At 44.7% G+C, this 22,224-nt stretch overlaps 3 protein-coding genes across 4 annotated transcripts; 2 read left to right on the top strand and 1 right to left on the bottom strand.

Moving 5' to 3' along the window:
* Nucleotides 1-4,601: 4,601 nt before the first annotated feature.
* Nucleotides 4,602-6,939, bottom strand: polr1g (RNA polymerase I subunit G). Its single transcript, XM_034604237.1, has 3 exons — nt 6,591-6,939; nt 5,847-5,994; nt 4,602-5,684 (listed from the first exon to the last, which is right to left on the bottom strand). The coding sequence occupies exons 1-3, from the start codon at nt 6,667-6,669 to the stop codon at nt 4,907-4,909; spliced, it is 1,005 nt and encodes a 334-aa protein (XP_034460128.1). The 5' UTR covers nt 6,670-6,939; the 3' UTR covers nt 4,602-4,906.
* A 179-nt stretch (nt 6,940-7,118) lies between these two features.
* On the top strand, nt 7,119-11,317 carry irf2bp1 (interferon regulatory factor 2 binding protein 1). 2 transcript variants are annotated; one of them, XM_034604235.1, is made up of 3 exons: nt 7,119-8,185; nt 8,329-8,663; nt 8,997-11,317. In XM_034604235.1, exons 1-2 carry the CDS (start codon nt 7,179-7,181, stop codon nt 8,621-8,623), a joined length of 1,302 nt encoding a protein of 433 aa, XP_034460126.1. In that variant the 5' UTR covers nt 7,119-7,178; the 3' UTR covers nt 8,624-8,663; nt 8,997-11,317. The 2 variants fall into 2 exon arrangements, with proteins under 2 accessions (XP_034460126.1, XP_034460127.1); XM_034604236.1 differs by having other exon boundaries at nt 8,329-8,667.
* A 5,244-nt stretch (nt 11,318-16,561) lies between these two features.
* On the top strand, nt 16,562-20,256 carry foxa3 (forkhead box A3). The gene is made up of 3 exons (XM_034604838.1): nt 16,562-17,007; nt 18,218-19,877; nt 19,918-20,256. The coding sequence occupies exons 1-2, from the start codon at nt 16,936-16,938 to the stop codon at nt 19,553-19,555; spliced, it is 1,410 nt and encodes a 469-aa protein (XP_034460729.1). The 5' UTR covers nt 16,562-16,935; the 3' UTR covers nt 19,556-19,877; nt 19,918-20,256.
* Nucleotides 20,257-22,224: the final 1,968 nt, after the last annotated feature.

The following is a 22,224-nucleotide window of genomic DNA, read 5'->3' as shown; positions in this document are numbered from 1 at the left end:
AAAGGTTACTCATTTTGCTGCATTGTCTCTCAAAGTAATTCAAGAAATACTGACAGTAAAACCAAAAGGTATTTTCTGCTCGGGTTTCTTGCTGAATTAATTATTCCTGATGTTTTTAATCAAACACAAGGACTGAATTTCAGTTTCATAATAGAAACAGAAAGCACTCAGCCCTCCTCCTCCTCCTCCATTAAAGCCCGGCTGCTCCTCATCGCTCCGGCAGCTGCAGCTCCTTCACTCAAATGTCGCTCTGTGCTCCTCCAACACGAACCTGCCTCGCTGCCGGAGCCATGTTCTGACCTCTCGACCTCCGAGCTGCGGTGCTGAGCTGTGACAGTGCTGCATTCAAGTGGACTAACGCACTCCGCTGAGGGAGGTTGCTAAGGAACTGTTTGACTGAACAGGTCTGGAGCTGAATCCCACCTGGAACCCAACTTCCTCCGGCTGCACTGTTTTTCTTTATCTATTTGCTAAACCTCTCTATTTTAAAAAGGTATTGTTAATGTATGGTGTTCATTTTATTGACACAAAACTGACACTGAAGAATATCTATGACGAAATATCCATACATTGCTATCGATGAAGAGAGCAAGGGTTTCTTTGATGAATCAAGTTGATGTTGCTCATCGTGTTTCCTGTCTGGACAACATCCTCTTCCCAGTCGGGCATCTATGATCAACACTATCGCCGCAGCCTGCAGCCACAGTGGCTTCTGTGTAGCCCACGATTAAATGTCACGTTCACATGATGCCTGAAGAAACAGCTTTTGCACAACGCTCCTGATTGTTGTTCGTGTGGTGCGCTGCGATGACCTTTACTGCAGTCCGCCACCAGGGGGGGATCAAGACACTTTGAATTCACTATCAAAGCAGCCATGTTGCCCAATAGACGGCCTTTAGTTGTGTCTGAGTTCAGCAGCCGTATCCTTCGGAGGCGCCGCTCTTACATTGGCCAAACCGAAATGAGACGGTCAGATCTTCGTGTTAGGTCACCAGCTTGTCCCGCCCTTACAGCCGTTACCTAGCAACAACCCTACAGACGAAAACGCTCTTCGTATTTTGGCCTAAATTCAGTTGGCTGGTGTAAAACCGAGCAGCCACCACGACTGGCTGAGAGGTGTCAGGTGTGTTCAGTAAACTAACAGGTCAGTGTAAAGGCTCGAGTGAATGAAAAATTAAGCGAAAGTGTAAGACACAGAATTCACAAGTGTAAAGTTATAAATGCAGAGAGAGCAGTTTGACTCATTTGTTTAAACTTCTAACCTCAAGCTCAGGCAGCCGCACACACACACACACACACACACACACACACACACACACACACACACACACACACACATAAATACACAGGCATATGCTCTCATGCACTCAAGCCTGCAGACTGTGGCCCTGAAGCACAGACGCTCACACACATTCAACATACCTGTGAGGATACACAGAAATCTGACTCACTGGGAAACGCTCCATCCAACATCTGACATCTGTGGTTTAATGGCTGCCTGTTAAACCCACAGAACGACACGTCATGATGCTGAGGCAAGTCCAAACCTATCAGGAGAAAACTATTTTGAAATTGTCTTACAGTTGTTTTTCTGTGTCTCTTGCGAGGGTCTGGGTGATTGCGGGTCTCGTTGACCCTTTGCAGGGAGTGAGGCTGGTAAATAAAGAGGTGGATGCAGAAGTGAGGATGGATCAATAAAGCCTAACAGCATGTGCAGAGGGGTTATTACAGATGGTGAGAGTGTGATAGCGCCAGAGGGGCCCGAGCTCATTAGGAAGCAGGACCATACTCCAGTGCAGAGCAGGGAGAGAGGAGCAGTGAAGGGAGGAGCACGCAGAGCCTGCACTGAGATTTTTCACCTGAGTGAAACTGAGATGTGAAGATTCGCTGCCGTTTGGAAAATGGAAAAAAATAAAAAATCTGAATCCTTTCTTTGTGTGTTTTTACGACAGCAGCAGATCTGTGTCACATTAGTGAAAAGGTATGGTAGCATGCAAATAATGAGCTGAGGGGGTTCAGAGGCTGCAGCTCCACACAGGAAACAAACCGGACTGTGGCGCCATCTACCGGTCAGACCTGTCACTTCCTCTGTGGCGTTACAGATGTGGCTACACCGACAGAGGTTTGCCTTTGCATGGTCTGACTTTGGGCAGGTTTATATTCACATGTCATTGTCAATTGTATCAATCATTCAATCAAATTCTATTTGTATAGCCCATATTCACAAATTAGAATTTGTCTCATAGGGTTTAACAAGGTGTGACATCCTCTTCACTTAACCTTCAGCAAGAGTGAGGAAAAACTACAAATAAAAGAGTCATGAGAGGAATCCCAGAAGTGCAATAGACAAAATAACATTTACAACATTCATGAGAAAAGACTGTGTAACATAAATGTAGAGGTGCATCAGTGTTTGAAGTATTTATACAAAAATAAACTGTCTGACAGATAGAGGTGAAGCCAATGATGGTAGAATGTGTGAATAGTCTTATTGTGTATCTGAGTTATCTGGTTGTGATCATAATCCACAATCAGATGCCTCCACCATCAAGATTCAAGATCTACGAGACAAGTGCAGAGGTCAAGGTTACTCGTAATTTATAACTGTGAAAAGAGAATTTAGTGAATCCTCAGTGAATTATGTTCTGGGAAATCATCCAAACCTCATATGTTACAAGTTATATTTGTGCCACATCCATGCTATGGATCAAATACTGGGCTTCCCATGTGTTGCTCTTTCTCTGCCGACCAATCGCATTACAATATTTTGTGCAAAGCTGCAGTTTTCTTAAAACATGACTTTCAGTGAGCTGAGAGCTTTTAGCCATGACGGGTTCCTGCTTAGTTTGAGTCATGTAAAAGAAAGTAAAAAAGAACAGTGGTGGGATGTAGATAAGTGCTTTTACTTTGTAACTGTACTTAAGTACTTGGTCATGTATCTGTACTTTGCTTAAGTAGATTCATTTTCAGGTACTTTTCACTTTTACTCCAAAGCATATATCAGCAAATATCTGTACTTTACATATCTTAAAATGTGTTTTCTTACATGATCACAGTTTTATATTTTTTTAATTAATCAATAACGAGTGGAATTGGTGCACGAGCCAATCAGAGCAGGTAACATTAGACTGCCTCCTTTAACGAGAGCAAACTCCACCATGCATTAGGTAAATCAGCTCAGCAAGTACTTTTACTTTTAATACTGTAAGTCCAGTTAGAAGTAAAAGTATTTGCATTATACTTTAGTACTTCACTCAGCAAAATGCTCCAGAACTTCCACCTCCACCACTGAAAAAGGACGTTTAGATCATTACATTTTGCCATGCACATATTAAAATAGACCAGAGTCCTTCGCTGGTTTGATTGTGTAGAGAAAATAGTTTCATTCGATTTTCTGTCGCTGCTCAGTGAGAAACCTTCGTCCATCAAGACTTTAATGTAGCAGTAGAGAGACAGAGCCTTGTGTAACGTGTATTGTGAAATAATTTTGGTGAACTCTCTAGTTTATCTAACACAAATCTTTTATTCTTCTCATGAGACAGCTGCTTCTGATATGTTGTTTTCCGGATTAGTAGAAAACTACAGTCCTGTAAATAAGACACTGTTGTTTCCTGCCGTTGCACAACATAAAAGCCACAGAGTTACAACACAAGTACAAGAGTCATTCCGTCTGGATGGAGTCAGTGTGTTAACAAGGCATGAGAGGAACATGTTGTGCTGCAGTCCAACACTGGCAGGAGCCGATTGCACGACAAAGAAAAACACCACCACCGTTTTTTTTCTTTCAATTCATTTAATCACTTTTGGAGTTTGCTCTCCAACATGTGTTTCCCTGCACACACGTAATTCCTGCAGTGCATGTGACTCAGCTCCAGCTACTAACAGCCTTACGTGACACTGAACCATTATTCTGCCATTGTAACCGCTCTGGTTTTTCTGAGTCAGCAGCCAAACTGGTGACGTTACTTCCCCCAGTAACGTAAATATGTACACAAACACAGAAACACTGTCCCACACAATCGGCCACGACTTGACAGACGCTGGTGGAAAACACAGAAATTCCTCCTGTACGTTCTCATTACCCGTCACTCGTAGTCGCCTGCAGCTGCACACAGGCTCTGTGTGTCATACTGAGCTCAGGATTATAAGAACATTGGATTTGACGATGCTGGAACGAACCCACTTTATAATTTGTGTCCGAATTTAACTGATTCAAGATGTATTTTCTCCTTTTTTCCCAAACTACAATGCCCTGCTTTATATAATCTCTCAACTATCAATAGCATGGATTGAATTAAGCTTCTTTCAGACCTGCACTGAACTCCACACATTCTCCGGAGGGGCTGTATGTGACAACAAAAATGTCCGTGTGCGAGGCTCCGGACATTCTCCAGAGTTTCTCCTGCCAGGCCCCTAATAAAAACTCTGGACAATGTTTGAGGGAGCTGATGTGAGAACACGGCAGGAGAAGCTCCGGAGGATTTACCGCGAGCGAGTAGGCGTGTTGATGGCGTTTCTAACACGCAACAAACGCAAAACTCTCAGGATGAAACGTGGAGCGCCACGCACAAAGTGAAGATGTCAGAGCTTTCGGTGATAAGAGCGGACGCTGGTGTCGATGTGCTGTAAACGACAACATGTGATCTCCACAGCAGCATTTAAACGTCCCGCCTCCGCCTGCTGCACCAACTCTCACCTGAACGCCCCAGAGATTTCTGTGTGGAGAAGCTGAGTGGAGAATCTCATGCTGCATGGTTAATGTGTGAAAGAAAACGCCAGAGAAAGTCTGGAGCCAGAGGTGCTGACATCCTCCAGAGTTCGTGCCTGAAAACAACTTCAGAAGGAAATGGACTCCCAGGCGATTTTAGAAAGTCAAAACTAAACAAAACTTAAAGACAACAACAGACTAGTCGTCATCAGTTTTGCTTTTCTTCTTCTTTTTCTTCTTCTTTACCAATCCTTCCCCTTCATCACCATACGAAGTGTCCATTGGTTCACATTTCACCGTTACCTCTTCAGCCTTTACCTCCACACTGGGCTCCACTCCCTCTTCCACCTCCTCTCGCTCCCTGTCCTTCTTTTTCTTCTTCTTCTTCCTCTTCTCCTCTGGGAGCTCTGTCATCACTTCATCCTTAATTTCAGCTTCAAGTTCCACTTTCACCAACTCCTCCGACTCCTCTCGCTCCAACTTTATCTGCTTTTCTTTCTTTTTCTTCTTCTTCTTCCTCCTCCCCTCACCCTCTTCCTCATTTCCTGCTTCCTCTATGTATCGTTTGACTACCAGGGGCCGGAGAGTTGTAGACGAGGGCCCGAAGGCGGCTCCGTCCGTCTCGTTCTCTGCCACACAGGTCAGCGTGGGAGTCCTACTGCCAAAGGGTTGGAATCGCTGTTTCAGCCCCGGTGGTATGGAGGGTGCCGGAGCGGCGGGGATGACCTGAGGAGCCCAGTTAGCGCTGGTGTTTCCGTAGCTCTCACACACATTTATCAAGCCTGAAAAAGCAGGAGCGAAAGCAACGCCATCCGACGACTGCTTGTCTGTGGTGAGCAAGTGGAGCTCTGAGGTGCCGTGGGACGACGCCAGGATGCTGTAGATCTTCTGGCCGCTGGCAGTCGTGGCTCCGCCTGCAGCTGTGGGAACCTTCACGGTCTCCAGGCCTGAGAGAGGAACCTTGATGCCACTGAAACTGGACGGAGGGAGGAGACAAGTGGTTAGGGACCATTCAAACAATGTGGGCGAAGTTCACTTGATTTAGTCGAGCTACTGTTGAATTTAGGGAAATATACTTCAAAGGTTTGACAGTGCGAGAGAAACAGAGACATGTTTACAGGGTGAAGACTGTGCCCACCATTCTGGATCGAAGTTGGCCGGAGCTTTAATGAGCCATAACTCGTTCTTGTTGTTGCTCAGACTCTCAGTCCGTGTGCTGCTGCAGGGGGCGTGGCAGAAAGACACAAAGTCAGCAGGACACTGGTACCTGGTCTTCTTCTTCTTCTCTGTGGAGCCAAAGAGCAAGACTTCATCATTTCATCAAGAGAAAACACACAGGACAACAAGAAGGACTAGACATTAATAAGATTTAAGTTTCTGGCTTATACCAATATAACAAAGCAATGTCAATAAATCATGTAATACAAGTGTCATCTAGAGCAAAATAGCTAAAGGAGTGAACGATGTGGCCAAAATTATATCAAGATAGAAATGTTCATATCAGTCAATTGAAGTGAACTGAGTGACGGTTATAGTTTTAAAACTCTTCTTCATGAGAGAAAGATGAATACTTGAAAAACATTAAAACATTTTGTGTGATGTATTTTCTGTTTTTAAGTCTGTGAAGCACGTTGCAAGGTGCTATACAAAAATAAATGTGTTTAATATTGTAAGAAAAGTAAGAAACGAGTAAAAGTACAACATAAACACAAAGAACTGCAAAAATATGGACAATGTGATCAAACTATATCGAGAGGGTAACAATAGAAGTGTAAAAGTGACGTAATGTTTATTGTTACTTAACTACAACGTGAAACTAAACCAACTAGCAGTGATGAGTAGCATCTCTCCGAACCAGCAGCAGCTCGACGTGTGACCTCACCTTGTGGTTTGTGTTGTGTTCCTGCAGCTCGAGGCTCCTCTTCCTCTTCACTGGATGAAGAAGAAACGACTTTGGGCATTTTATGAACTTGTTTTAAGGCAAACGAGCCTCAAGCCGCTGAAGTGAAGCAGCTTCCTGGCTGCGGACTCGTGGCTGCCGGGGGGAGACGCACATGTGTTGACACGGGATGAACTCCGAACTCGTAAGTACGTCACTTCCGTGCTGGGGTTGTGGTTGTAGTTCCGCGGCTTTGATCCAAGAATCTGTTTGTGCTTTGAAGACGACGCGAGGGACACTACAACTCCCGTGATGCACCTCGCCCGGGGTTACGTAACGTCGCAGCGTCGGTGGGAGCAGCGGTGACAGCAGCGGATCGGGGCCGAAGATAAACAAAACAAAACGGACGAAAAAGAGCGAAAACCACGCGGAGGTCTGCGTCGATTTCTCCTCCGCGTCATGCGTAACGTTGTTCTGACGCGTTTCCACTTCCGCTAACGCAGCAACGCGAGGGCGCGCACCTGTGAGGCCAAAGAGGGTCACCGAGCTAACGTGTGCTAGCTTAGCAGGGGCTAGCCACCTGGAGCAGCCATGTCGTCCCCCTCGTCCTCCTCCAGGCGCCAGTGGTGCTACCTGTGCGACCTGCCCAAGATGCCCTGGACCGTGGTGTGGGACTTCAGCGAGGTGGTGTGCCGCGGCTGCGTCAACTACGAGGGGGCGAACCAGATCGAGTTCCTCATCGCGAGCGCCCGGCAGCTGAAGCGCAGCCACGGGATGCAGGACGGCAGCGTCCGGTCACCGGGTCCCTCGCCCAACAAGCACGGGTCCACCGGGCGGGCGGAGGCGGCGGGAGACGGAGGCAGGCCCCACGCGGACCGCTTCGACCGGGGGGGCAGAGGAGAGGGCGCCGGGGCGGCTGTTCGCGTGCCGCCCAACGGGCTGCACCGCGACGGGCAGCCGCCTCCGGAGCTGAACCGCCAGAGCCCCAGCGGCAGCCGGAGACCCATGCTGGGAGCTGCCATCCCTCCCAGTCTGGTGACGAGCATCGCAGGGATCCCCCACGGGCTGCTCGCGGGCATGCCGACGGGTCTCACCGCCAGGACAGCCCCCATGAGCAGCACCATGATCTTCCCCGCCCCGGTGCTGGCCGAGATGAGCCGCAGGCAGCTGGGCATAGGGATGGGGATCGCCCCCTTTATCACCCCGGAGCTGGAGCGGGAGCTCAGCTCGTCCCAGAATCAGCCCAAGACCCAGACCCAGGTCCACACTGTGGCCGGCAGCAGCAAAAGCACAGGCCTCCCCTCCTCGTCCTCCTCCATGGCGGGAGGTGTGAGCCAGACGAGCCCCAAGCCGGCCTCGTCTCCAGCCAGGCAGCCGCGCCCCCTCACCTCCAGGTCCGGGGGGGAGCTCCTGGGCTCCAGCTCCTCAGCAGAGGCGGCCACCACAGCTGCGGCGTTACCCCACAGTGGAGCCTCCGAGCTGGGATCAGCGTCCACCAGCAACACCCTTTCTACAGGAAACACTCTGTCCTGCACCTTGTGTCACGAGAGGCTGGAGGACACACACTTTGTCCAGTGTCCATCGGTGCCAGGCCACAGGTTTGTGCAAACTCTGGTCGTTATTGTTAGACTTAAACAAATACTTGGTTATCACTAAAATAACAATTTGTTTGTATCCGTGACATTTGTGTCTCTCTGAAAGTTGTAATACCTTGTTTCTTTTCGACCTCCACCCCATGTAGGTTCTGCTTCCCGTGCACCAGGGTGTACATCCAGAGCCGGAGGGGAGATGGGGAGGTGTACTGCCCCAGTGGAGAGCGCTGTCCGTTGGATAACTCTCCCAACAGCCCCCCTTGGGCCTTCATGCAGGGAGAGGTCTCCACGATACTGGGCACTGGTGGAGCAGGACCTGCAGCAGCTCCTGCACCCGGAGCCGGGTCAGGGCCCGGACCTGCAGCTGCCAATACGTCCGGGGCAGGGAGTGGAGGCGGATCTGGGAATGGAGACATCTCTGTTAAGAAAGAGAGAGAGACGTGATGGTGATTTCCATGGAAACCAAGACCCAACACAGCAACAGGCAGGTCCGCAGACATCTGACCGCTCATCTGAAGCCTGGCGGCATTTTACGAGAACGCTCCTTAGTTTACCTTTGTAGTTTTCAAGTAGTTTGCAGAGTTAAATCTCTGACAGCAGCGAGGCCAGTTATCAAATCACCAAAGTTTTATCCTCCACGTTCTGCAGGATTTTGGAATAACGAATTTAATCATAGCTAGAAATTATCAATCAGGCTGCAAAGATGTTGTTTAAAAACATATTTATAAGGAGCCATCACAGTGTCATTACTGTGTCTGTTTCTCTGAGTGTGATGTGTAATTAAATACCATGTCTTTGCTTCTTTTTGTCACCTCAGAGTCGTATCCCACACCACAAGGAGAAGTCTGACCCGGACCTCAGACATCCAGAGGAGTAAACACAGCGACTCACAGTAAAACTCCACTACACAGGTCTTAACTCCACCTACTCACACCCCCCCACTGGTTCAGACTGAAGTTGCAAAGGCTGCCTTCACAAATTGACATTACTGCTTTTTATTATTTTTTTATTTTCTAAACAAAGGTCGACTTTGCCAACTTCTAATGTAAATTCTGATATAATGAGAATGTGAAATCAAATTTGAATTTATCACATCAATTGTCTCAGTGCATCCTTGACATCCTGAGCTTCCCCCCTCTGGAAAAACAATCTCAAGTCAAATCTTTATTCCAGAAAACAGCAGAGATCTTTATCGAGACAGTGAATGTGTAACTGAGTATATCTGTTAAAAAGGCCATTCATCATCACCACCATGTACGGCTGGAATCACATATTCTGGACCAACCAACAACTGAACAGTGGCTACTTCTGTAGAGTTCACAGTAGCTGGTTCAAACAGGTGATTGACTTCACCAGCTTTCAGCAAGATGTCTCCCTTTTCTACAAAAAAAAAAAGAAAATCTTCAAGATGCACTTTAAGAAGCAAACATCAACGAGACTACAACACAGCTGATGTCTCAATTTGTCTTTCTATGGCCACACATTCATTAATCTGTACTGGTTTTCACATATGAACTCCAGACATTGTCCGATTTTCACGACTGCAGCACACAACTGGAAACTGTTTGTGTGAGACGCGTTCACGTGTTGAAATTATTCGTTGGCGTTCAGGAGGCAGGATGTTAATGTCATGAATGTGTCTGCTCGCCCGCTGTGATTCCTCTTAGACAATCCCCTGCTCTATTCACACATCGACTCAATCAGACATTAGATTTTATGTTCTGTGACCTTTGCTTTCATGCATACACCTCCTCCAGGTAATGTCTAGAAAGGTTCAGGGCGTTCGTGCATGTGTCAAAGCAGCCCTGAGCTGGTATTGGTTTTGTTTGCCCACGGTAGCTAGCTCTAACTGCGTACTGTAGCTTGTTGGTGATATTTTCTGTTTCATATAACCTTTCCCCAGACTCACACTAAGTAGCCATTGTCCAGTGTTAGTTGTTAACGGTTCATTCAATATTGTGTTTGCACGAGAAAGCACAAAATCAGTTCCAACACAAACATTAAAAATGCAGTAGCCACGGTTGTTGTGTATCTTTTCCCTCGTTGATGAACAGACTGACTCCGACTGTTCGGAACAAGTCAGAAATGATCTGTCTCAGACAAAAAGACATTTTTTTAAAAAAACATTTGAGCTTAACTGACAAGAAATTGACAGCAGCGACCACAGCGTGTATCTGAAACGCAGATGAGACGTGTTTTATGACTGAATCCATGTCCTGGTGTACAATCATGTTTTTCTTATTTTCAAACTAATTGAACAAAAAATACTCCACTAAAACACGACCTGCTCGTGCAAACCCACTCGAGCTGGGGACAGGAAAAGCCAGTTTGTCTTTGCGGTTGCTTTTCGTCCACTTTACGTGAAGCTGACTTTGACCCGGAGAGACGAGAATGTTTGCTGAGCAGAAACAAGCGGTTTGTCTGTTGGAGCATCGAGCAGCGACCGAATCTCTGTGTTTGACTGTATTTCATTCAACGTTGCTTTCATATAAGATGCAGCCCGGCCTCCGCTTTACCCCGAATGTATATGAAGATATCTATTGATAGACCTAGGACTATATTTTTTACTAGAATATTAAATGTTCTATACTGTATAGACCTATAATAGTATGTATGTGCAATCCTTAGTCATAGTATATGCAACAGTTTGGAAAATGTAATTAAAAACGACTGCGTATCATTTCTTAAACCCTTTGTTTTTTAAAGGGAGAACCCACCTAAAGAGATTTAATATCAGTTTCTCTCAAACAAGAAAAACTTCTATTGAATCAATATTCATAAGAACATTTTAAGTTTTAATCTTAAACAAAGTTTGTTTAGTCTGCTTTCCTTTCATACTCAATAATTACAGATGTTCCAATACCATTTTTCCTTTCCTGATACCGATTCTGATACCTCAAAATATATATATATATATATATATATATATATAAAATGTACTTTAAAAGCTGTATGATACTAACCAAGAACTGAAAAAGCACACAGATGAGTAAATATAGGATTACTTACGATTACTTGCTTTGAATATCTGGTAAAGTGCACTTCCAGCGTGGAATATTTCCTAATTGTTGACATATTATCTCGCTCCACTACATCACTGGAAATCACTTCTTCTCGCAGCTCAAAAACATTTCAGCAGTAACAGTACGTCGCAGCTGCTGTTCTGGAGCCACCAAGAAATAATATTACGAGAAAAAGTCATAATTTCATGAGAATTAAGTCGTAATTTTACATGATCAGAGGCACTTCTGATGCTGGTATTGGGAACATCTCTATCAATAATATCAATGACCACAGACGTACTTCTAATCCTGTTTGTCACATTAAAACAGACACATTACACATTAAGAGATTTAATTTCCTAAATTGAACAATCCAACATATCAATCTCCACAGATTAGCATGGATTAGTTTTTTGGTGGTTTCTCTCTTTATGTGCCGCGTGTACTCGCCCGTACAGACGCACAAACAAACCAAAGGTCATTTTATGTCCAAACGGATGTTTCTGGATGTAAATGTTTTATGATAAAATATATATATTGCTATATTTCTTGGCCAGGTCTTCACCGGTTCCCTTCATCAAGCCGGTACAGTACACGGGCCGATGCAGGTCGACTGTACTTTTGGGATTTTACATATAAAAGTCTACAGTATTCAGCAGGAACCTAATATAGGCCTTCGATACTGAGAGAATATCCCACTGATCAGGTGTGTCGTAGAGAAATGTCCTTTGAAGAAGTGGAATTTAAGTTTAATATGCACTGATACATCATGCAATCCCTTGTTAAGTGCCTTTTTAAAATGTTTACCGTCTCTCTCTCTGTGTGTGTGTGTGTGTGTGTGTGTGTGTGTGTGTGTGTGTGTGTGTGTGTGTGTGTGTGTGTGTGTGTGTGTGTGTGTGTGTGTGTGTGTGTGTGTGTGTGTGTGTGTGTGTGTGTGTGTGTCTGGGAACCTCAGGGGAAGTAGAGTGCAATGGCTTTTTTATTGTCTCGTCAATGATTAACCTGAATCTGTTTCCCTTCAATCGCCATCAGACGGCTTTTGCTTTTATCTGAAGCCTTTGTAAAAGTATGAAGGCCATCCTTTGTTTGGATACGGTCTCTCTCTCTCTCTCTCTCTCTCTCCCTCTCTCTCTCTCTCCCTCTCCCTCTCCCTCTCTCTCTCTCTCTCTCTCTCTCTCTCTCTCTCTCTCTCTCTCTTTCTGTTTCTTTTCATTTGTTATTTTTAGATCTGTTGGTTTTAATGTAGCTTCATGTACAAAATAGAAACCAGGAATAAATGGGATGGAAACTTGCTCTTGTTTCTCTGGTTCTTTGGTTTGAGATTAAATCAATTCATTTGTTTAAAATTATTTTTAGATGTGTAAATATCAAGATTTCTCTGTTAGAATTCATAAACTTTTTATGACTGAATGTTGTTTAATGAATCCACGTTAACACAACAATCCTATTTCTCATTGTTCGGCCTCACTGCTACAAAAATGACCGATTTTCCTCAGGGCTCGAACTACGATAGACGACGTTAAGATACAAATATCCTGTTTTGTTTCTGGGAATTAACTTTAGATGGGCTTGTTATTTCTCTACCAGGATTAAATTCAGACCATCAGGTGTGAAGATTTGTTTTCAGGGGTCTCAGGCTGCTTTGGATTCATGATCTCAGCATCTCATCAAACCAGAATGAGGAACATTGAGATCTGGAGCATTCACATCTGAACATGAGTCGATGTACCAGGTGAACTTTGTCTTGTTCCAGCAGCTTTGAGCTCCATGACTTGTTGATGAGACATTTAAATTTAACATCAAGATAAATTCAAATGTGTTTGTAAGAAACTGAAATCGAGGCTCCAGTCAAACAGTGAAAGCACCGGCTGATTTACTTAATTCACCAAATTACACCACACAGGCAAATAAAACTCAAGAGCCTGGGGGGGAAACACCTAAGAAGCAACTGAAGAGAATACAGTTTATGTTATCTCTCCAACAGTATGGAGAGATAACATAAACCTGTATGGATGAAAGGTTGTTGGGGGGGGGGGGGGGGGGCTCACAAAGGTAACTAACAAGTTGCATTCTATATAAATCTTAATAAAATATTAGATTATACTTTTAGAAGAGGAAGAAACTATAGAAAACTGTAGAAGTATGTAGGAGGCTTCATTTTATTATGAAAAAGTGGGTATATTATATTATCTATCTATACAGTATATCAGTATATACACTACGATCTAATATACTCATGTAACACAATTTACAAGTTCAAAAAATATATTAAAAGTGTTATTAAAAACCATAAAGTAATAAAAAATATTTTCTGTTTTGCAGCATTTTATTTTATAGCTATTATAATATGTTACAGACTTTAAAGAATAAGCAAAACCTTCCATTAGACCCAAATACAGACCGTGCAGGTATAACGCCTCTGTTTAGTGGTGGCCACACGATGGCGCTCTTCAACTCTCTGAGGGCCCAGAAGCTGCTGAACAGGTTGATGATTGAATCACGTTTTATCAGATACGGGATATTATGGTCTGTAAAACCAACAAACCTCAGATGACCTTTTAATTACATGCAGGCTAAACCGAACTATAACTTGAAATCTGTCTCAAATATGAAACATGATCAGCATCAAACCAAATTCCTGATCAAAGGCACTTCAAAGCAACCTGGGTAAAATATTAGACTGTTAATGCTGAAGCTGCTGATTTTAATGGTGATGAGGAAGTTAATATGGAGGGACGGGGGGGGGGGGGGGGATGAAGTTATTCCTCCCCACTGTCTGACCGCCGTGCTCCGATCTGTCGTTTCCTCCATTAGGCGCAGCTCGTTACAGCTTTTGTTAAACCAATTAAAGAGGTGTTAATGGACGATGGAGGAGCCATTGGCATGAAAACCTGCCCGCAGAGAGAGGATATGACTGAATGTGAGTTTGGGAGGGGGGCCTTGAAGGAGCATTACACCAATCAGCTGCGTACTGAGAGGAGAGGAGGAGGAGGAGGAGGAGGAGGCTTGGTGCGTCATGACCAAAATACCCAAACCAGCATCTCTCAGATAAGTGATATTTTCTTAGAATCCATTGCTCTGAGATCCAGAGAATCTCCTTTTCAAAACAAGTGTGTCCTCGGTTTTAATGTTTATCAGACTGAACAGAGGAGTGGAAACCTTTCAGGGACACGTTTCACCATTTCTCTTTTAGAAGCTGCACAGGTTTGATGCTGTGTCACCTTCCACATCATGAAATCAGCAGATTAAGGTTTAAAATATGTGAAGTCACAACTGAAACAAACTGGTATCACCTCCCAAACTGATCCCTGATCCTGCGAGAAATCATTTTATCATCAATTTGAGGATGTTGAACCCTCTGAAGGAGTAAAGATATTTGGTCCCTTATTGCTGATGAAGGAACTGAAAGACAAGTTCATCTGTAAACTGTAAAAATAAAACGCAGCTTTGTCTTTGACGCAGAACTAAGAGAAACCCGTTTGTTCCCATGTGACGTTTCCTCGGTGATAATCAAGCTTCTCCTGCGTTTTAGTGCGTCAACTTTCCGAGGATGTTTGAAGAGGCTGGAGGTCAAAGTTGATCAAGCTTTTATCTACAGCTGCTTCACCGTGCGGATGAAAAAAAGCTCGTCTCTTTCAGGCCTAATTACATCATTACAGACACTGAGGTGTGAGCTCATTCCGCGTGTTAATCGACTTCACAGCCTTTTGCAAACAGGCGATAATCGTCGAGACTTTTACAGGTGAAGTCCTGCGGAGAGTCTGATTGACGAGGTTGGTGAATTTCTAACTCGGAGCTGCAGCTGAAACATCACGATGAAGACGAGGAGGGTCATTCTGAGGATTTGAGGAAAAGCCTGATCTCGTGGAATCTCAGAGAAAAACCACCCAGCACAAACAAAGTGTCCTGAAGACGCAGATTTCCATGAAGGCAACACAACTGGACGCTGCAGAAATCTATATAATAAATGTTCACATCTAATAAAGTCGCTGTTTTCCCACATCGAATCGCTGGTTTAACACTCGACCCTTTCTGCCTGGTAAACTCTGCTGCGTGTGCGCGCTGATGCTCCTTCCTGTTATTTCTTATTTCCTTTTTTTCTCACCGTCTAATCCCATCGACCTCCCGCCTGCGCATCAATTACATCTCCATTGAGCGGCCATTAGGCAGAGGCATTGACATTCACAGGCCTCCGTCTGCTCCGAGGCCCGATGTGTATTCGGGCCCTGTGCACTACACCGGGATTACATTATTTATTGTTGTGCTGTTTCTCTGACGCGTTGGGTCGCGGAGAAAGGACGTCTCACAGAAGGCACTCAGCCAGAGGAGGCCGGTCCTTTTTAACCGTTCCACATTTACGCACAAATTACGCACAGGAGAATCCGGTTGAGCCAAATGGAACTGAGCAAATTGTTGTTGATTGAAAAAACGCGCGTTCCTTTACGCAGCAAACACAGTCTGTCTGTTTATTCTTTAAGTTGTAATATTGATCTTATTTCACTTTTTGGTGCATCAGGAACACACTAGGGTGGGGGGGGGGGAAATCAGTTTTTAAAATTCCTCTGGGAATGTGGCGGTGGGAACTGAAGGGGTTTGCATTTTTCTGATTAGGATCTCTGATTATCTGATTCTTGTTTTGATAGTCAAATATCCGTGGTTTTTCATGACCATCAGGAAAATATTTGACTATCAAACCCCAGAATCTGAAATAAGTTTGGCGGTTATTACAATTAAGCCCCGGGAGGAACGTGTTAAAAGACTTCGGGCCCCAGAGAAGTGATAGCCGGGGGAATTAACCACTTTCACACCCCTGAGCGCAGACACACACACACACACGCACACACACACACACACCTCAAAAACTCACTCCACACCCCCAATCAAACTCTACAGTAGATCTTTGCCAAATCAAACGAAACATCCTGTTGATCAAGTGGCAAAACTTCACTTTTTCAAGCACCATTTATTTTTATTTTCCAACAAACAGATAAATAAATAAATTGGAATTAATAAAATAAATAAAAAAGTTGTTTTGGTTTACTTTAATCATAGGATTGCTATTTTTTTAAATTCTGTTTCTATCTATCGACCAAACTCAGAGTTTTAAATCTCCAGTTATTCCCCCTCTGACCATATTAACACCTCCCTAGTATGAAGTTCACTTAAAAAATCCCTGTTCCTGAAAACCCTGTGAGACAGTCAGTGGTCCGGGTGGCCCCGGTGCAGCCGCAGGGCCAATATACAGCACGCCAGGGGGCCATATCGGCCTTTTTGCTGGGCCCTTCCTGGATCCTAACACCGTATTCAAATGTGAGGAGCGGGGCGGGACCCGGTGGCTCCGTATAAGAGGAGCGCGTCCAAGTTTCTTTACTGTATTTGCGCGCAACAGCTCCGCCTGCGTCCCGAGGCCCCCGGTCCACCGAGAGAGACACGGGACAGACGCTGCTGAGACTGAACGAGTCAGGTTATGAAACGATGGATGAGTGACAAATAAGAAATATTGACTTTACTATTCCAGGAGCAGAGAATCTCTTCACTTTTTATTCCTCTCCGGTTTTTCCTTTTTGGTGCGAGATCTTTTCTCCTTCGTTCTTGGGCAAAGGAAGAAAATCGACGTCTGGATTTTTCCCCTGAAATCTTCAAACTCTGCGACGGATTTTATATTTATTTTTTTATTTGTTTTTTTAAAGAAATAGATTTTTCTCTCAAACGTCTCAGAGATAAGACTTCATCCTCCAGAGGTTTGTGTTGGGGATGTTGAGCTCTGTGAAGATGGAAACCCATGATCTGCCAGAGTGGAATACTTTCTACAGCGAGGCCAGCGAGGTAAAGACGCGTCCACACATAAACACAACTTTAAAACTAGAATGTATTATATGAATATGAATCTCAATGTCTGCATGAAGTAGGTCTGTGTCTCACTTTCTTTCTGGAATCAGGTGGAAAAGTCGTGACAGATTTTTATTTGCGCAAAGAAGGGCTCGAAAAAAAGTCTGATCGTATTTAAAACAATATTGAAAAAGACTTAATATTAAAACCTTAAACTTCCCTGGAAACTATGCAGGAGCAGAATAAGCATTAAAATAAACTTGTGCTAAAATAAGAATTAATGTGACGGAGAACGAAGGGGAATTATTATTTGAAAAAGTTCCAACAGTTTTATAAAATAAATCAAATAAAATATATTTAAAATCATTGCAGCGACAGTTACTAATAATCTGAAGCAAATAAAACAACAACTTCTACTTTAAATTATTTATTCAAAAGTTGAAACTATAGGCGTAAAACAGATATATATTTTGAATAATCATTATTCTGCCTCCTCCTCCTTCTCTCATTGTGTCGCAGCCTAAATGTTTTAATTCAGTCAGAGTTAATTTTATCAGCAGCTTCTCACCTCAGTTCGACCTGATGAAATTACTGAGAAGAAAGAGTCTGATAATATTTAACCAACGATCAGTAAACGAGCCGAGATACCTCCTGTCCCCCTGTGGATTAAAAAAAAAAACTAACTTCTTCTCAAAGCTTTTACAGATTTGATTCAAAAAGATAATTTGTACAATTTAACACTTTTTCCCGAAACGTAATAAATAGAGAATGGAATAATAAAACTCCTCCATTTGATCTCGAATGCTGGACAACATGTTTTTTTCCACGGGAGCAGTGGAGGAGGCCGTCTGAACTCAGAGGCACCATGACGCGCTTTTACGCATTTTCAGGTTAACATCTCCGTGTGAAATCCATGTCCTCTCCGCTCACTGAGAGCTTCATTGTGCATTGATAAGAAGTCTCCTTCTTCCAGTCGAACCGTTTTCTTTTCACATTTAACAGCAGATTTTAACAGAGACAATAATTTAAATCAAACCGTCAGAACACAACTCTTTCTGTGATTGGTTTTTAAACGATTACAAATTAAATTAAAGGTCAATATTAGATTATTTTATTTTTTATTTGACTAATTACACTGTTGAACTCTTTGTTGCACGTGTGTGATGTTTCTCGTGAGTAACCAGATGTTGTTTCTCTCTGTGTCCAGATGTATTCCTCTCCCAGCACCATGAACTCAGGTCTGGGCTCCATGGGCTCCATGGGCTCCATCAACAGCTACATCAACCTGAACCCAGCCACCGCCTCCCCTGCAGGCATGAACATGGCGTACCCCAGCTCCAGCCTCAGCAACTCCCCGCTGGCCTCCATGGGAGCCGGGCCCGGCCACATGTCCCTCTCCCCGGTGGCCTCGTCCCTCAGCACGAGCTCTCTGACCCAGCTGGGCCCCGGTGGTTCCAGCTCCCTGGGCTCCTTGTCCCACTACCAGAACATGGGCCAGTCCATGAGCCAGCTGGGATACCCCTCCACTGGGACCCTGAGCCGGGCCGGGCCCAAGGAGATTCCCCCAAAGCCCTACCGGCGTTCCCTGACCCACGCTAAGCCGCCATACTCGTACATCTCCCTCATCACCATGGCGATCCAGCAGAGCGGCAGCAAGATGCTCACCCTGAACGAGATCTACCAGTGGATCATGGACCTGTTTCCCTACTACCGCGAGAACCAGCAACGCTGGCAGAACTCCATCCGCCACTCGCTCTCCTTCAACGACTGCTTCGTGAAGGTGGCTCGCTCGCCAGACAAGCCGGGCAAAGGTTCATACTGGACTCTGCACCCACAGTCAGGCAACATGTTCGAGAACGGCTGCTACCTGAGGCGCCAGAAGCGTTTCAAGATCGAGGACAAGTTGGCAAAGAAAGGGGGCAAGAGCCAGGAGGGGGGCTCCGGGAAAGGAGGCCACAGCGGAGATCACCTGGGGGAGGATCACAGCCCCACAGGAGGATCAGAGGGAGCTGACTCTGCTCACTCAGACAACTCCCACCCGGGCTCCTCAGATGACCAGCCGCACCCCCGAAGCTCCCTGCTTCCACTAGACTGCCCCGTGCTGTCCTCCTCACACCTCCACAGCCCACCGGTCTCCCTGCCTCCCTCCTCCTCGACCTCCTCCTCCATCCCTCCATCCTCCTTGTCCCTCTCTGGCACCTCCTCTTCTTCCTCCAACCCGCTCCTCCACTCCCATTCCTTAGTGGGTAGCACCCACCTCCTGCCCAGCGCCATGCAGCAGCACATGGACCTACAGAGCGACGCCCTCAAGTCCCTGGACCCCCACTACAACTTCAACCACCCGTTCTCCATCACCAACCTCATGTCCAACGAGCAGAAGATGGACCTCAAGTCCTACCAGGACCAGGTGATGGCCTACAACAGCTACACTGGCGCCTCTCCTGTGGCAGCCAAGCAGATCTACGACAGCCCCGGGCCGGTGGCCATGGACTCCAGTGCTTATTACCAAACTCTGTACAGTCGCTCGGTGCTCAACGCCTCCTAATGTGGACACACACACCTGGTGAGCCAAGATGGAGACTTCTCTTTTTCTCTGCCTTTTCTAAAATGGACACCCTAGCTCTCTTTATTCTCCTCTTCCTTTCTCTCTCCCTCTCTGGCTCTCGTCCAGCGGCCTTGAAAGAGACTCACATCTAAAATGGCCGCCGTGTTTGAGGGACCAAAAGAACAGTTTTTTTTTTGTTGCTTTTACCAGCTTCTGATGAACGTGGAAACATGGGTTTGGTTACATGGAGGAAAGAGAAGTGAAGCTGGACGTTGAGAAGTCTGAACTGACGATGAAGACATTTGACCCGTCTGTGTGCTCAGTCGTCACAGACGTCCGATTTCCGTCGTTGCCCGTCGCAGGAGCTCTGTGCTCGGCAAAATTGGCTTTGTACAAAATGTAAATAGAACTAATGTGGGGGAAAAGGATATTTGCATTTATTTATGAAGGGAATAAATTTTAATATATCTTGTAAAGTGCTCTGTCAGCCAGTTACAACCCAAATGTGAGGAAAGAAGAAGTTTCAGGTTACTGCTTCAGGCAGGTGTTACTGCAGCGGGAGACAGTTTAGTACATTTTTCGTTTTTGTTACAGCTTTTCACATTATGTTCCGTCAGGCGTCCGTCAATGTAAACGTAGCTCGTGAAGTCTTTACTTTCCCAAAAAAATGATTTGTAGTTTCTGTTTGATATGAAGAAAAAAAAAAAGCCATTTCATTGTTGCTGGAGCACAAAGGAGACAGAAAAAAACAATCTGCAGCCAGAAGGAAAGAGGCAAAGAAACTGTGGTTAAAAAAAAAAAACTCAAAAAAAATAAGCATGTTGTGTTTCTGTTTCTGTCCGAATCATTTCCTGTTGTAACGTATACGAGAGCATTGGCGCTAAATGCTTCTTCACAGCCTGTAACATTCAACAGTTGGCGGGTGAGGTGCATGGGGGAGGTCAGTCAGTTACTAAAGCAGCGGAGGGGAGGAGAGATGCACTATGGGAGGATTTACATACAGTACTTTGCACTATGGAGCTCCCACTGGTCAGGTGGGCTGATAGTGTGTGTGTGTGCATGTGTGTGTGTGTGTTACAACAATACTTAGAGCGACCCCTTACACCGTCAATGCATCGGCTCAATGGGATCAGTGTAACAATGTCCGAGGGCGTGGATTAACCCTCGCTGTCTTCAACTGCCGGTCTGATAAGAGATCAGTGTATCGATGATCTATTGAAGGATTACTCAGAGGACGCACAAGTTTCAGGTCACACGACGGCGTCCTTTGTGTGGAGCATATTTTAGTTCATGTCTTTTTATTTAAGCTATGGTCCTTCTCGAACTTTGAACGTGTGCTGATATAATATATTGTTGTTTTTTGTTGTTGTTGTTGTTGTTGGTTTAATTGTGATGAAAATGATTCATGTTTCATTTTTCTTATTAAAAAGGCAAAATATGTGGGGAGAAAAAAAAAATGTGCGTTTGTTTTTTCTTGTTCCATCTTTTTGCTCGACAGGGGCGGCGACAGGGATTTTGGGGCCTTGTGAAAAGATATGACAATGGGCCCCTGTCACCACCCAACACGCCACCCAAGAATTAAATAGATTCAATTTAGTGTTTATAGTTTGATATTTTAATTAGTACACAGGTGTATAAATAATTATTCTATTAATTGGATTAATAAGAAATGTACCTTATGTTAAATAATTGATTGGGGCCCTTGTCAGTTACAGGCCCCTAGAATCATCTCACCCCCAGTAGGGCCCCTACAATAATTTCCTTTTTCACAGACATTGATTCGGTCTCTTTTTAATAACACAAGTTTGTTTAACATTTTACAAGATTTACATAGAAATAAAAAGTAGTTAAAACTAGGTATTTAAAGGTTTTAAGAAAATTTGCATATCGTTATGCAACTAGCTTTTGAAAATCATTGTCGACATATTCTACCAACGACTTGGTTAAAAGCAGGAAAACGTCTCGATCACGCAGTCGGGGTGAAGTCGACGACACGTCCCGCTCAATCAATCAGTCTTTTTCTTTCACCTGGCTGGCGAGGCCGTGCTGCAGGAATAGCAGAGCCTTGTTGAAACAGCTCCTGACCAAATGACTGTGGTGTGTGACATGTCGGACTGGTAGACTAAACACGGCTGGATCACACTGAGAGCCTCAAAGCAGAGCTCTGCACAGGCTGCATCACACACACACACACACACACACACAGACACACACAGACACACACTTGCACAGCAAGACCCGGACCAGTCCAAAAGGGACTGACCTGCCTCTGGATCCACCGCTGGAAAAACAAGACCAGAGACAAATAAATAAAACAAAAACACGGAGAACAGAAGCAGAATATTTTCCTCTTTAATCTTCACTGTGTCCGCTCGTCTTCAGCGCCTCCTCTGACCAATCACAGGCTTTTCTGTTTACCCCAAATAAAACTGCAGACGTGAAATTTAACAATTTCTCTTTACATGTCAAAGATGCTTTCGGACTGAAAAGCAAGAAAACAGCAGCTGAAATATGGAAACCTGCAGAATAACTGTTGTATAAAAGTCCTGATCCATATTTCAAATGTTGCAGACGATGAATAAATGAATAAAAACATTGTGCAGTTCATAAATTAACCAGCGACACAGTGACAACTCGCTAACATCTGCAGATACATAACATTTTTTTTA

Source organism: Hippoglossus hippoglossus, chromosome 13, assembly GCF_009819705.1.
Source record: "Hippoglossus hippoglossus isolate fHipHip1 chromosome 13, fHipHip1.pri, whole genome shotgun sequence".
Classification (NCBI taxonomy): Eukaryota; Metazoa; Chordata; class Actinopteri; order Pleuronectiformes; family Pleuronectidae; genus Hippoglossus; species Hippoglossus hippoglossus.
This window is presented reverse-complemented; position numbering and strand designations above follow the sequence as displayed.